The 17,227-nt window shown below is 39.8% G+C and overlaps 1 protein-coding gene across 1 annotated transcript in view; it reads left to right on the top strand.

Annotated features, from left to right (window-relative positions):
* snd1 (staphylococcal nuclease and tudor domain containing 1) overlaps positions 1-17,227 on the top strand; it is a 449,554-nt gene that overhangs the window by 338,446 nt on the left and 93,881 nt on the right. The window contains exon 18 of the mRNA XM_039761451.1: positions 11,616-11,757. Within this exon, the coding sequence (XP_039617385.1) occupies positions 11,616-11,757 (142 nt within the window). The remainder of the gene's footprint in view (positions 1-11,615; positions 11,758-17,227) is intronic.

The following is a 17,227-nucleotide window of genomic DNA, read 5'->3' as shown; positions in this document are numbered from 1 at the left end:
ACCCTGGTTAAAAGGACACTGCAGCCGTAGATCTTATATTCCTTTCCTACTTTTAAATAAAAGAATCGTAGCCTTCAACAAATCCAAAACGCTTACCTTTTCGCAATCATTAACATCTTCCGTTTGCACTTGGGCACGGCCCCTGAAGCAGTAGCAGATCGTTTTGGAGCCATAATGAAGGGCTTGACTATGCACAAAGATAAACACAAAAGAGCACAAAAGTTAACTCTTTACACAGCGAAACACGTTGATGCTGAATGCCCCTAAATAATCGTCACAAATTAGCCTATGACATACTTCTAGGTAGTCCTGTGCGGTATACCGGTTCATACCAAAAACAGTTTTTTATTTTTGTTATGATATGGATTTTTCTTATACTGAAGCACCAGTTTAAATAGCCTAAACAACATTTGGAACGTGGCACAGCTAGAAACTGTTTAAGGGGGACCTTTTTCACTGCTGCACCGCTAAACAGGCATGCAACAGAGTACATGCGTTAGAGGAGGTATTGAGCAGTGAAAATGGACAGAGAACATTTCTAAACGGAAGCTGTAGCAGATGATAAAGTTGACAGTTAAACATGATGACACAGAAGAATTTTTGACCAAAAAAGGTGCCGTTTCTGTTGTCTGTAGATTCTTTGGTTTTAAAAGGTTGGATGTGGACCATTATGTTCAAATGTTTGAATACTGTTTCTATACTGCTGGATAATACAGCAATCCCTCCTTGATCGTGGGGGTTGCGTTCCAGAACACCCCGCGATAGGAGAAAATCCGCAAAGTAGAAACCAAATGTTTGTATGGTTATTTTTATATATTTTAAGCCCTTATAAATTTTCCCATACTGTTAACATTATTATAGCTCTCTAGACATGAAATAACACCCTTTAGTCAAAAGTTTAAACTGTGCTCCATGACAAGACAAAGAAGACAGTTCTTGCGGAAAGATGGTGGAAAGTGCTCAAGTACTTTTGTTAACAACAGTCAAAAGTAAAACCAAAAGTGTCCATTGTGCAGTGTTCAGAAAAATACAGTACCCAAATAAATAGCTAATCCATAAAACCAATGAAACGTGGGGATAAAATCCATAATAAATAAATCCGTTAAAACAGAGGTTAAAATGCAGTCTCTCTCCTTGCTCAATCACAGCACACCACCTTCTGTCTCCACGGCTCATCCTTTATCCTCGTGCTTCTTTCACCTTCCTGGTGTCTGTATTGTCTCACATGACTGCCTTTTCCCTTCTTTAACCTCCTTGTGTTCTATCTTTTCTTTTTTGCTTCCCCCTATCCTGCCGGCCCATAAATATACATCTCCGTGGGTGCATTGCCTTATTCACACCGCCGCAGTAAACCGATGAAACAATAGAGAACGATCGTGTGCGACTCGCCCCAATCACCACATCAACTCCCTGCAGTCGTGCAATCGCGTTTTGAAGTAATAGTAGTATTACTGGAAGTTGCATTATTATTTATTTTATTGTTATTATTTATTAGTTTAAATATTATGCATTTTAATGATGGTAAAGTTGTTTAAAAAGTCACTTTAATGTGTCAGTGGAAAGAGATTGTTAAAATTAACAGGAAAGTGTAGTTAGCTTACAAAAAATATTTACTATTTATTCCTTTTCTAAGACCTGTTCAGTGCAATACAACTTTTGACAAGCACCTCTGGATATTTTACTAAGTCAAAATGCCTCTTTGGATGGTTGACAATATGTGCTTAAAATTTTAGTTTAAGTTGTTTGCAAAATTTGTTCAATAAAAAGGTTCAGTATTTTGACTACAACTGTCATGCAATGTGATTCCTTCTCTTCATTAGTGCCTCATTAATGCCCCCCTCCTTGAAAACTTGATCACGTTATGGGGCCATGCAAACCTGTATTCATACTTTTGTGCACATTTAAAATGTTTTTTTGTACAATGTACAAGTCTCACGACAATGGAATAGGTTATTCGTAGCCAGTCTACTGCAGTAATTGCAGTGGAAAATATGGTTAACTCATGCATGGAAAAGAAATATCGTTGAATATTGTGAAAGTGGTACAATTTTGAAAAATACTGTGATGTAGAATTTTGGTTATACCACCCAGCACTACTTCTAGATAAAAAAAAAAGAGAGGCTGGAAAGCACATACAATTTGAGCGTACATGCAATTTCTAGTACACATTACAGAAAGGCAGACATTTTAATATCGTGTGTACAGAGGGCACTAACTTGGTACACTAACTTGGGGAACAAACACAGTTGAGCACTAAAAGCACGAAGAAGCCCAAGTAAACTTGTTTATTGGAACTGGCAAATCTACTAGTTTATGTGACATGCCATATTTCAGAAAATATGTTGTCCTCTCTTTTATTCCAAATTTAGCATGCCATGTGCCGCACAAATAAATGCGTTCATCACACATAAAATGGATACAGCAACGCAGCGTATTAAATAAATGGTTAAACAAGCTTGGAAAGTAACACTGTTTAGAAGGATAGAGTAGAAAGGGTCTGATGGCTTTGTTTTTGGTAATCTCGGTGTGTTTTTACTATTCACCAACTAAGTGCCTCATGCTTTAACTTTACACCGTATATGTCATCTGCATACGGGAAAAGCTTTGGGAAACGCTATCGACCGTACTCTGGATGAATGGGACACACTAAAAGACATGGATATGATTACAATGACAGATAACCGCTCAAACATAGTTGAAGCTATAGCTATACTGTAGAAAGTGCAGAGTCAAGGAGAATATACTGTACATCAGTTCATTGAGCTGTCTTCAACTGAATTGCAGTTGGACTCAGAAAAACGAGAAGGAAGAAATAAGCGTCTCTGATCAAGGTGAGTTGAAAGAATATTGGCTCCGTAGTAGCTCGATATTTTCATTGGGTGTGACGAGGATGGATAGGATTAAAAATGAGTACATTAGAGGGTCAGCTCTAGTTGGACCGTTGAGAGAGGCGAAATTGCATTGGTTTGAACATGTGCAGAGGAAAGATGCCGAGTATATTGGGAGAAGGATGCTAAGGATAGAGCTGCCAGGCAAGACAAAAAGAGGAAGGCCTAAGAGAAGGTTTATGGATGTGGTGAGAAACACATTAGCACATTTATATAGCACATTGCATTAAAATTGCTCTTTGTAAAATAGTAATAAATTATATTAAAATTATTTCTTTTGTATTGTTATATTTATAGATTAAACTTAATATGTGATGTTTCTGGATGCTGTGTGTAAAATAAACAATAATAATTTTTATTGTATTTCACAAATTTAAATGCAGCTTAAAGTGCTTTACTAGACTGAAAAACAAATATATAAAATGAATTAGAATATAATAAATAATCTGCATTTGGGGAAAGACATAATTAAACCAAGGAAAAACATTTCATAAAACACATTAAACTTAACTGTGATTTATTTGATTATTTAGCAGAATCAGCAGACTTCTTTCAAGATGGGGACATATCCAGGTTTTGACGTATGCCTTGTATGGCATACATCCCTCAGCTGGTATTGAAAGACTAGACATTAAGCCCGTTACAATAACGGGCGCTAGAACAGTAGTGCATAAACATTAGTAGGAACAGTCTATATTAAATGGCAAGGGACCTTGTATGTGGCTGTAATATGCGTCACTGTATTGTGTGCCTTTTAATTTTCTCTCTCAGCAATACTGGTTTGAATTTCCGTAAAATGCCTGTAATTTTAACTGACAGTAATACAGTGGAACCTCGCTTCACAACCATAATTTGTTCCAAAACTCTGGTTGTAACCCTATTTGGTCATAAACCAAAGTAATTTTCCCCCATATGATTGTATGTAAGTACAATTAATCCGTTACAGACCGTATGAACTATATGTAAATATATATTTTAAGTTTTTAAGCAATAATACACTCGCCTAAAGGATTATTAGGAACACCATACTAATACGGTGACCCCCTTTCGCCTTCAGAACTGCCTTAATTCTACGTGGCATTGTTTCAACAAGGTGCTGAAAGCATTCTTTAGAAATGATGGCCCATATTGATAGGATAGCATCTTGCAGTTGATGGAGATTTGTTGGATGCACATCCAGGGCACAAAGGTCCCGTTCCACCACATCACAAAGATGCTCTATTGGGTTGAGATCTGGTGACTGTGGGGGCCATTTTAGTACAGTGAACTCATTGTCATGTTCAAGAAACCAATTTAAAATGATTCGAGTTTTGTGACATGGTGCATTATCCTGCTGGAAGTAGCCATCAGAGGATGGGTACATGGTGGTCATGAAGGGATGGACATGGTCAGAAACAATGCTCAGGTAGCCTGTGGCATTTAAACGATGCCCAATTGGCACTAAGGGGCCTAAAGTGTGCCAAGAAAACATCCCCCACACCATTACACCACCACCACCAGCCTGCACAGTGGTAACAAGGCATGATGGATCCATGTTCTCATTCTGTTTACGCCAAATTCTGACTCTACCATTTGAATGTTTCAACAGAAATCGAAAACTCATCAGACCAGGCAACATTTTTCCAGTCTTCAGCTGTCCAATTTTGGTGAGCTCGTGCAAATTGTAGCCTCTTTTTCCTATTTGTAGTGGAGATGAGTGGTACCCGGTGGGGTCTTCTGCTGTTGTAGCCCATCCGCCTCAAGGTTGTGCGTGTTGTGGCTTCACACATGCTTTGCTGCATACCTCGGTTGTAACGGGTGGTTATTTCAGTCAAAGTTGCTCTTCTATCAGCTTGAATCAGTCGGCCCATTCTCCTCTGACCTCTAGCATCAACAAGGCATTTTCGCCCACAGGACTGCCGCATACTGGATGTTTTTCCCTTTTCACACCATTCTTTGTAAACCCTAGAAATGGTCGTGCGTGAAAATCCCAGTAACTGAGCAGATTGTGAAATACTCAGACCGGCACGTCTGGCACCAACAACCATGCCACGCTCAAAATTGCTTAAATCGCCTTTCTTTCCATTCTGACATTCAGTTTGGAGTTCAGGAGATTGTCTTGACCAGGACCACACCCCTAAATGTATTGAAGCAACTGCCATGTGATTGGTTGATTAGATAATTGCATTAATGAGAAATTGAACAGGTGTTCCTAATAATCCTTTAGGTGAGTGTATAGTTAATTATACCATTGAATGCACAGCATAATAGTAAACGTAAATGTAAAAACATTGAATAACAATAAGAAAACCTTGAACACCAGAGAAAACTAACACTGCAAGAGTTCGCACTATAGCCTTACGACCCGCTCGCTAAAAACACTTTTTTTAATGAGTTTTAAGCACAGGGGAAAAAAATCTGTAATTTAATAAACAACCAAGAAAAGTAACATTGCAACAATGCACGCGCACCTGTGTTTGTGTGCCTCTCTCTCGCGGGCCTGCGTGCGTGCGTGTGTGTGTGTGTGTCTGTCTGTCTCTCGCGTGTGTGTCTCTCTTAAGCGCGCGCCTCTGTGTGTCTGTCTGTCTTGCGCACGCCTGAGCGTGTGTGTCTGTCTTGCGCACGCCTGAGTGTGTGTGTCTGTCTTGCGTGCGCCTGTGTGTGTGTGTCTGTCTCGCCTGTGTGTGTGTGTGTGTGTGTCTGTCTGTCTCATTCTCTCTCTCTGCACAGGAAATGCACAGGAAGAGACTGAACATGTGCCGTGTGGCCCTGCGCATGCGCACTTCACCAGAAGACATACACACGGACACCTGGACGCACAAAGAGGTTTTATTAAACAGGATGCCATGAAACAATCAGTAGCCAGTTCTGCTGTTAAACTTATTAATTCTGTCAGAAAGCCTTCGGTAGTAAATGATTGAAAGGTGTGACTTTGGCCTGTTTTATAGTAATCACTGACTAAACAACAGGCCTGTCTTAGTAAGTAATCCCATAGACAAATTGTTCTCAAACTCAATCCTGGGAACCCCACGTGAATGCAGGTTTTCACTACAGCCTTGTTTTGTTTTTAATTGGACTCCTAGCCTAATTGAGCAAGCTGTTATTTTCCAGATTTGGTGTTAGTGCAGAAATTATAAAATAAATTTGAAAAATCTTTATTAGAATGTACCAGGCCTTGATTCATAGTATGGTGCAGGGTAGTAATTTGTTTTTTTTATCTTGGTGTTTAAGAATTTTATCATTGTCATAATTTTCTATTTCCAGGTTTTCTAGCTATGTATTCTGTTATTCACTATTGATGCGAAAACAGTGGCAGGCAAAACTCCTTTTAGCAATCATTGTTGTTTGTCCTGATGTCTGCTTATTATTAGGATACAATAAAAGGAGTAAACTAGACAGAAAATGGACACATTCATAGGAAAATCGCAAACAAGGGATTGATCATTTATACTATAGAAAAAAATGGCAATATTTCTAAATGTCTTACAGAATTTTTTTTTCTAAATATCAGAAGAGAAAATAAGACCAGCTTATTAAATGAGATCAGTTACAGAGGTAAAATGACTCTTTGACTGAAAGTGTCAAAACAAAATCCTGCAACCACAGGGATAATAGTGACTTTGATTAAATGACCATTTAGGTATTCTGTGATACTCTAGGAAGGAGTGATTATTTTGTGTCCTCATCTGCCGGGTTATCTGGTTACATTATCAATTATGTCGGGTTCAAGAGGCTCCCAAAAAAGAAATAGGAGAATGGAGCTGACCCGCACCATCACATACAGTACATCCATATTGGAATATTTTAGAAAAAGGACCCATACCAGTAGGAATTTATTGTATTTAGTTTTGAATCTTGTAATGTTTTTTTTTTTGTTTGTTTTTTTTTTTAAACTAAAATGATGACAAAGTTTTAGTTCGTAGTTCGTCCATTGGAGTATTAGATCCAGAGAGAACCTCCTGACCTACTTTTTAATTTAGCTTTATGATGAAAGTAATTGGTTATGTTCTTTTTGGAGATGGAAAAATACAAAGTAGGATTTCATATACAAAATAATATATCAGCTGGCTTATTGTTAGAGAGTCCTTAACAGCTATATAATGTGGCATCATCATCTCTAGATTAACTGCCTCACATGTGAAGAGGACCCGGGGATGCACAAACCAGTGTGTTTATCTTCGTGCCAGTCCCAAGCGCGGATAAATGGGGAGGGTTACGTCAGGAAGGGCATCTAGTGTAAAAGTTTGCCAAATCAATATGCAGACAACAATACAAATTTCCATACCAGATCAGTCGAGCCCCAGGTTAACAACGACTGCCACCGGTACTGTTAGCCAACAGGGTGCTGACAGAAATTGGGCTACTGTTGGCCGAAGAAGGAGGAGAAGAAGAGGGGGGAGATGTGTCCGGAGGCAGGAGTTAGCAGATATGATGGAGAGAAGGAAGGTTGTTATGTTGTGCGTGCAAGAGACTAAATGAAAGGGGAGTAAGGCTCAAGTGGATTGGAGGTGGATTCAAATTGTTCTATCATGGTGTGGATGGAAGGAGAAATGGGGTAAGAGTTATTCTGAAGGACAGAACAGTATGTCAAGAGTGTTTTGGAGGTGAAAAGAGTGCCAGGCAGACTAATGATTATGAAGCTGGAAATTGGAGGTTTGATGGTATGCAATGGGTGAGAAAGATGATTTTTGGAGTGAGATGGATGAAGTGGTCTCTTTTTAGGATAATCTGATCGCGTTGTGACTTTCCTTTATACAGTGATCCCTCGGTATACCGTGCTTCGACTTTCGTGGCTTCATTCCATCACGGATTTTAAATGTAAGCATATCTAAATATATCACTGATTTTTCGCTGGTTTGCGGATTTCTGCGGACAATGTGTCTTTTAATTTATGGTACATGCATCCTCAGTTTGTTTGCCCAGTTGATTTCATACAAGGGACGCTATTGGTGGATGGCTTAGAAGCTACCCAATCAGAGCATGTTTTACATATTAACTAAAACTCCTCAATGATATATGATATGCTTCCCGCACGGTGCTTGATTGGTTGCTTTTCTCTGTCTCTCTCACTTTCTCTGACATTCTCTGCGCCTGATGGAGGGGGTGTGAGCAGGGGGGCTGTTTGCACAGAGGCCGTTTGCCTAGAGGATACGGACACTCCTCTAAAAAATGCTGCTTTATCGCGGTGCTTCAGCATACTTAAAAGCCCAAAAGCATGTATTGATTTTTTAACTGTTTGCTTTTCTCTCGCTCTCTCTCTCTCTCTCTCTCTCTCTGACATTCTTTGAAGAGGAAGATATGTTTGCATTTTTTTGAGAGAAAAAACTGTCATCTCTGTCTTGTCATGGAGCACAGTTAAAACTTTTGACTAAAAGGTGTTATTTCGTGTCTAGAGGGCTCTAATAATGTTAACAGTGTGGGAGAGTTTATAAGGGCTTAAAATATCTAAAAATGACCATACAAACATATGGTTTCTACTTCGCGGATTTTCAACTATGACGGGGGGTTCTGGAACGCAACCCCCGCGATCGAGGAGGGATTACTGTACTGCGCCCTCTCCTCTCTCCTTATAGATTCCTTCTGTTTAAATACTCCCGCTGCGTGGCCCTTCTTACCACAGTTATGGCAATCATGATCTTTGTACCAACAATCACTGTTACTGTTACTCTTTCTCATTGTTTGCATTTCCTTATCTTATCTGAAAGCGATAGCTCATTCACTTTTAAAGATCCACAAAGCTGCAGCGATTCGAGTGCCACCATCTCCATGTAAATTGCGATTTGACTGCTTTTTTTATAGGTCAACGCTACTTCGGTTAACAGTCGTTTCTGTATCGCTTCATTATTTACGAAATGCTTCCTCTAAGTAAGCGCCAAATTCACAGTGCTCAAACAGTTTCTTTAAGACAGCAACATATTGTGAAACCGACTCACCTCCGCTTAGTTCCTTTTGTGAAAGTGAAACCTTTGCAGAAGACTTTGGAGAAAAATGCTGCAGTGTCAGATGGTGGGGGGCGGTAGGGTGAATGAAACTGAATGAAATGAAACCATCATTACATAGTTTGCTAGATCGATTTGTCAGACATAAGTAATTAAAAATTCAACTATGCATAAAATCTGATCTTGTGAAATTCTCTGTGAATGGTTTGCTTGAAATATAAGGAATAGTTTATGGTATATTATGTCAAACTCTATAGTTTAAATGTGTAATTATTTAATCCATAAGAACAGAAGCAATAATTTGAGCAGTATAGATTTTTACATTTATCACTTTCACTGTATTCTTTGAATACTTTCTCGTAGTATATTGAGGTAATGGACAGCATTTTCTTTTCCAGTAATACAATGTTTTTAAAATAATATATTTTCATTTTGTTACGGTACTTTTCTTTGGTCCCATGTATAAATTTTAATTATGCAGAGTTTGCAAGTGCTTCTCCTATTCCCATATACTGGCCAGTTGGCAACTTATTAACTAATTTATCTGTATGTCAATGTGTGTGTGTATGTATGTATGTTCCAGCATTACGTCCGAACTGTTTTTTCATGAAACTTTGTACACATGTTTCTCATTGGTCAACTAAAAATACTGTAGGGTGAAGTAGGGTGGGGGGGTGATCTTGCGGTCTTGTATGCATGTTGTAATCTAGTTGACACTCGGAACAAAGACAAAACACATTAGTGAGTCTTAATTGTTTAATTTATTTTTATATTTAAAGCTGGCTGAAATACCCAGCGTTGTCCGGGAAGAAAATAAAGTTTGTTTTTTTTTTTTATTGTTTGAGAAAACTTTAAAAATAAATTAACAAACAATAAAGACTCACTAATGTCCTTGTCTTTTGGTCTTGTATGTATGTTAGAAGCAGCCATCTCTAATTTGAAAAGCAACAGGGTCTCGGTTCTGCTTAAACATAAAGAATGCTGGCAGTCACCTGCTATATAATAACTGTGTAAGCCTGATCCTAGAAAGTATTGAAATCGTCAGAACTACTCTGGGCATCCCCTTGCTATGAGGATTCCTTTTGCCGACGTGCTCGCATCGTTTTGTGCATTAGCAGCTAAGCGACTGTCTTTCTTAGGAGGTTTCCTTTTGTTAGTGTGCTGGGCTCACTTGTGTATCCTCGGCATCTCACTTCCATGCCGGAAAGACACACACACCTGCACGCAAAGAACTCAATTTAATTTCAAAAGCAACAGGGGCGCGTGGTGCTCAAATATAAACAATGCTGGTAGCCGCCTCCAGTTCGCCCACTAGTGGTTGTTCCGAGTGTCACCTGAATGGTAACATGCATACAAGACCATAAAATCACCCCCCACCCTACCCAGAAGGGCGTGGGTTAGGGCTGATTTCACCCTACAGTATTTTTAGTCGACCATTGAGAAACGTGTTTCAAGTTTCATGAAAATCGCTCCAGCCGTTTGGACGTGATGCTGGAACATACATACACACATTGACATATATATATATATATAGATATACGAGGTGTGGCAGAAAAGTAATGAGACTGGCAACACTGCAAGCGATCTGGCAATGCTGCGCTGTTGTCCTTGATAGAACACGTGTATCAGTACCCTCCCATAGCTCAGTGCGAGTTTCAACTCCTTCCGTTAACTACGTGATTTTTGTGACTGCTATTAGTGAAGCTGTGTTTTTGGTTGTGCGTCACGCAAAATGGAACAATGGAATTTGGAGCAACGTTGTGCCATTAAACGGCAAGTGTGACATTTGAAAGGTTAAAACAGGCCTATGGGGAACATTCTTTATCCCGAGCTAAAGTTTTTTGCTGGCACAAATCATTTTTGGAAGGCAGAAAACACGTTGAAGGTGAACACCGTTCAGGGAGGCCTTCAACTTCGAAAACCAATGGAAACATCGAATGTGTGAACACTCTTGTGAGATCAGACCGTCGTTTAACATTAAGAATGTTGAGTGAACAATTAAATTTGAACAGATTTACCATTCATCAAATTTTGACTGAACATTTGCACATGCAAAAGGTCTGTGCCAAAATGGTGCAGAAAAACTGCCCTCTCCATAACAGAATTTTTGACCTCAAAAGGCATTCCTGTGGTTCCCCAGCCCCCTTATTCACCTGACCTCAGTCCGTGTGACGTTTTCCTTTTTCCTAAACTGAAAAATGTCCTCAAAGGACGTCATTTCGGGACTTTAGAAAACATCCAAAAGAGTGTAACGGACATGCTGAAGACCATACCGGTTGAAGACTTCCAGCGCTGCTACCAACAGTGGGAACAACGTCTCCATCTGTGTGTAGCTGCCCAAGGGAACTACTTTAAAGGGGATAACATTTAAACTTAAAACTTTGGTAAATAAAAAATCGGTCTCATTACTTTTCTGCCACACCTCGTATATATAGATATATATAGATAGAGATAGATAGATACATAGATATAGAGATATATAGATTGTGGGGTTTTTTATTATATTTTTCTCAAACAATTAAAAAAAAAAACACTATTTTCCTCCCGCACAAAACTGGGAATTTCAGCTAGTTGTGCATATATGTAAAAATGTTTACCTCTGATGAACTAATTTCTCTGATGCTGTGAATACCTTTGGCCAATATGGTGAAATAAGGTTCTTTACAGTAAAGTACTATTCTGATTTCATCCATAATGCTATGCTCAAATCTACCAATTTCCTTGTGTGAACTATATTTTAATAGAAACATTTTTAATGTCTTAATCACAAGCAAACACTATATTTAATGTTTCTTTTGGTTATTTATAGATTTGGGCAAATTATGAGGAAAGTCCCCAGGAGGAGGTTGTGCAGGTCACAGAGGAGAAAGAAAGAATTGTCAACTATAAACCTGTGCTTATTACAGAAATTACAGATGAACTTCATTTCTATGTACAAGATGTCGAGACTGGTAAGTTGCCTACTTCATTTTTAAATTTTCCCTTCCAACCCAAATCTTAAAGTCATGGGAGAAAGTGAACACATGGTCAAGCACATCCATGGTTTTGTAATGGCAATATTAGGACTGCACTGTTTAATTAGAGATCTCTTAATGGCAAAGCATTGTGCTGTCAGAACTCATCACTGACACCAAACTTGATATACTGTGTTTAATCGAGACTTGGCAAAAACCAGACAAATTGACGTCTCTCATGGAGGCGACTCCACCTGGTTTCACTTTCCATACAGAACCTCGCAGCTCTAGACAAGGAGGTGGGCTAGCAGTAATAATCAGAGCAGACTTAAATATCAAACGAATACCAATTGACTGTCCACTGTCTTTTGAGTGCCTGGCTCTTAAACTAATAACGGAAACAGGTCCTGTCTCACTCATTGTTTTTTATCGTCCCCCAAAATACAATGCATCCTTCTTATCTGATCTGATTGAACTTTTAACCCACCTAAGCTCTTACTCTCAGAGAATTATCCTTCTTGGTGATTTCAACATCCATATTGACACTACTACATCTAAACTGAGAAATGAATTCCTATCCTTACTGGACTGTTTTGACTTGACACAACATGTTGATTTTCCCACCCACTCTTGTGGTCATATATTGGATTTGATCTGCACTTCTGGACTATCTGTTGCCAATATATACAGCACTGATTTGGGACTCTCTGACCATAAAGCAGTATTTTTCACTGTCTAACTACCTTTACCTCCTCTTACCTGTAAACAACAAATTTCTTACAGAAACCTTAAAAATATCTGTCCCTCTATCCTTTCTGGATCCATTTCTGATCTTTTACTGTCTGCACCTATTCCGTCAACACTAGATAGTCTTGTTGACCACTATAACTCAGCCCTTCATTCAGCATTAGATAAAACAGCTCCTTTAAAACATAAGAGGTTTCCTTTAAACGTTCAGCTCCTTGGTATAACTCAGAATTGCGATCTATGAAAGCAGCTGGCCGACGCCTTGAGAGAATGTCACGTAAGACTGGCCTCACGTGCACATCCAGGCTTTCTCTGACCACCAAAGAGCTTACAGAGAAGCACTAACTGCTGCTAAGAACACCCACTATGGCAGAATAATAGAAAGTGGCCACAATAACCCAAGGGTTTTGTTTTCTGTAGTTAATAAACTACTCGAACCTGCATCTGGCCCAACTACCTCTTCTACTGAAGTCTGTGAGGATTTCCTCCACTTTTTCCATAACAAAATTAAAGATCTAAATAATTCAACTAACATAAATACATCATCTGTTTATATCTCTCCCTGTTTTCCCACTCCATCCAGCTCCTTCTCTAAGTTCTCACCAGTCACATCTGCTTTTGTTAATGACCTGCTTTGTAAGATGAGACTGACTACTTGTGTACTGGACCCCATCCCCAGCACACTACTTAAATCCTGCCTTCATGCCATAATCCCGACTGCTACAACAATAATAAACTCATCCCTTGACACTGGCTCTGTGCCGCTCACTTTTAAAATCGCTTCTGTAACCCCAATGTTAAAAAAGTCTGGTCTTGATGCTGACAGTCTTAACAATTTGCCTATTTCCCACTTACCTTTCCTGTCAAAAGCTCTTGAGCGTGTTGTAGCCTCCAAGCTCACCAATTACTTAACCACTAATAACCTGATTTTCCTTTCAGTCTGGTTTCAGGGCACAGCACAGCTGTGAAACTGCTCTGCTACGGGTAACCAATGATTTGCTTATGGCAGCAGACTCTGGACAAACCAGCATATTAATTCTATTAGACCTCAGTGCAGCATTTGACACTGTCAGACATGACATTCTACTGTCCAGAATGGAGAACATGCTGGGTATCTCTGGCACTGCCCTCCAGTGGTTCAAGTCCTATCTGACTGATAGGCAAGAGTTTGTTAGTCTTGGCAACAGCAGATCCAGCTTGCGCCAGTCACACAAGGAGTTCTTCAGGGTTCTGTCCTTGGCCCTCTTCTCTTCTGTATTTATATGCTTCCCCTTGGCCATATTATTCGTAGCTATGGACTGGGCTATCATTTTTATGCAGATGATACTCAACTCTACTTCAATGTTAAAAGTGGAACTTCATCAGAGCTTTCTCAGCTCACAACCTGCCTTAGTGAAATTAAAACCTGGATGGAGCAGAACTCTTTAAAATTAAACTGCAACAAAACTGAACTCCTGCAAATTGGGACTAAAATGAAACTTAATAAAATGAGCTCCTTCCCAGTCAATCTTGGTGGTGATCTCATCAGACCTGCCTCTACTGCAAAGAATCTTGATGTCATTTTTGATTCCTCCCTTTCTTACTCCACCCACATAAATCACATTAAGAAACTTTCTTACTTTCACCTCCGTAACATATCCCGTTTTCACTCCTTCCTCTCCTTTTCTAATGCTGAAAAACATGCTTTTATTGCATCCCGCATAGATTATTGTAACTCGCTGTTGGCAGGTGCCCCTTCTAATCTTATATCACAGCTCCAGCTTATTCAAAACACGGCTGCAAGAGTCCTTACTCGAACCAGCAGCAGCAAGCACATCACACCCATCCTGCTCCGTCTTCACTGGCTCCCTGTGTCTTACAGAATCAAATATAAAATCCTACTAATAACCTACAAAACCTTAAATTACCTGGCGCCAAACTACATCAGTGACCTTCTCACTATGTGCCTGCCCGTCCACTAAGGTCCTCCGATTCTGGCAATCCTGTTATGCCCCACACTAATCTACACTCCATGGATGACAGGGCCTTCAGCTGTATAGCGCCCAGACTCTGGAATGACCTACCGAAATTAATCAGGTCAGCTGACTCCATGAAGTCTTTTAAAAAACAACTCAAAACTCATCTGTTCAGGAAGGCTTTTAGCTCTACTTGACTTCATTCCCCTTCTCTCAGTTTATCTCTCTGTCAAGATGCTCATGTTAAACTGTGTGTGTGTGCTAGACCAGGGGTCCTCAATCACGGTCCTGGAGAGCCGCAGTGGCTGCAGGTTTTTGCTCCAACCCAGTTGCTTAATAAAAAGCACTTATTGCTAAAGTAACACTTCTGCTTTACTTTAGTGATTTTGAACCCTTATTGCTTAATTTTGTCTTAAACAGCTATTTTAATTGCTCCTTATCTATACTAATAAAAGGCAAAGCCCTCACTCACTCACTCACTCACTGACTCATCACTAATTCTCCAACTTCCCGTGTGGGTGGAAGGCTGAAATTTGGCAGGTTCATTCCTTACAAAAGTTGGGCAGGTTTTATATCGAAATTCTACGCGTAATGGTCATAACTGGAAGCAGTTTTTCTCCATTTACTGTAATGGAGATGAGCTTCAACGCCGTGGGGGCGGAGTTTCGTGTGACATCATCACGCCTCCCACGTAATCACGCAGTACATAGAAAACCAGGAAGACCTCCAAAAGCGCTGAAGAAAACATGCATTATATAATTGAGAAGGCAGCTAAACAATAAGAAGCGGCGAGTGACATATACAACCATGTTCATGAGTTCTGCTACTTCGGAAACAAAGCACGATGTAAACCTACACTTTAAATTAAGTTCATAGACAGGCTGCCACTGGCGTTTGTAATTTAGTGCCTGCCCATATAAGGCCGTCCGTCAGCGGCAATCCAATAGCAAACTCCCACTAAATATTCACGGGTGAAGGACTGTGTTTATGGAGAGGAAGATGAGATGGTCAGGGTGGTGTTTGACACAAACTCAGCGAAACTGCGAGAGAAAGTTTTAAGTGCCAGGACTAAGGTAACATTAAATACAGCCATGGACATAGCACGAGATGGCACCAGCACAGCTGGGAACCTTCGATGCATGTACACCGAGCGGCTCACGTGAACTGACGCAGTGCACAGATAAAAAGCAACAGTTCCAAAGAGCTGAACAAAACCAATTACACAATTGAAAAGGCAGCAAAAATATGAAGCGTCTGATAAGCATATTCATAAATCCAGCTACTGCGGAAACAAAGCACACGGTGGAAAAAGTCAATGTCCCGCTAAAGGAAGACAGTGTAAAAAACCCGTGCATGCAGTGTGTCAGGTCTCAGATAAAGAAGAAGACGAGCTGTTTATTGATGCAGTAAGAAACGAATCGATGAATGAAACCTGTCATCTTTACAACGATTGACAAACACGGAATGTAACTTGAACACAACACATCCTACAAATACGAACCTGATTGAAAGAAATAATGATAATCAAATCCTTGATGACAGCAACACTCAGTAACACTCACAAAACAAATACTGTATATTGACAGTCATGTTACGTTATTTTTAAAATGTTCCCTTTTCTTTTCTAGCTTTTTAACACACTACTTCTCGCTACGATGGTATATATATTTATATATATATATATATATCCCGATCTACATACTCGAATAATGGATACTTTATTCGCCATCAATGATTGTTTTGGTAAAGCCATACTCAGTGTATTCATTAGATGAACGGTAAAAAGTAAGAGCGAGGGAGGATGCAGGCTGTAGTGCTTGGCGTCAACTCTATCTGAATTGCGCGATCACATTTCAAAAATATATCTTTTCAAGTTCTATTTAGTCCATATTTGTCAAACTCAAGGGCCACGGGCCACATCCGCCCGGCGTAATTATATCCGCCCGAGATCATTTTATATACTGTATTATTGTTATTAATGGCCCAGGTATATGAAGCGCTGGTAACACAATAAACTACAGATCCCATAATGCAGCGCTTCAGCTGCCTTGCCGAACACTTACCGCGTTAATCAAGTCTAGCTTATGATGCTGCAAGTTATTGCGTTGCTAGCTCACACGATGCTGGAGAGAAAAGTTGATTCTGAAAATAGAGCCTTTAAAAACCGATGGGAGGCTGAGTATATGTTTACTGAACCCGTGTGTCTCATTTGTGGAGCTAATGTGGCTGTAATTACAGAATTTAATCTAAGACGGCACTATGAGACAAAACATCAGGGTAACCTGAATGCAATGCAGAAGATACAGAAAGCAGAATAATTAAATAAGAATCTGACACTTCAGCGGACGTTTTACCCGTGCACAATCACAAAGTGATTTCAAGTGAAGCTGCTTTTATGGGAGACACAAATGCACCGGTGCACTTTGCCCCACTCTCCCTGTTGCCAAGTAATGTTAAACTAAGTCGTCACTACGGTGTTCCCAAATACGCACTTTGCTGATAAACTGAGCGCACTGAGTTTGCACGGCGCTTTGGTGACTACATGCGGCTCGAACCTTGTGCATGTTTGGTAGCACATATCTGTGTGAGAAGCTCTTCTCAGTGATAAAGACTAACAAAACAGCACACAGGAGTCGCCTCACTGATGAGCACCTGCAATCCATCCTGAGAATCTCCACAACACAGAACCTCACACCAAACATAAACGAATTTGTTGCCAAAAAGATGCCAGGCGCCCAGCTCTAAAATGACATATGAGCAAAGAC

The sequence above is a fragment of the Polypterus senegalus genome, chromosome 8 (genome assembly GCF_016835505.1).
Source record: "Polypterus senegalus isolate Bchr_013 chromosome 8, ASM1683550v1, whole genome shotgun sequence".
Lineage (NCBI taxonomy): Eukaryota > Metazoa > Chordata > Cladistia > Polypteriformes > Polypteridae > Polypterus > Polypterus senegalus.
This window is presented reverse-complemented; position numbering and strand designations above follow the sequence as displayed.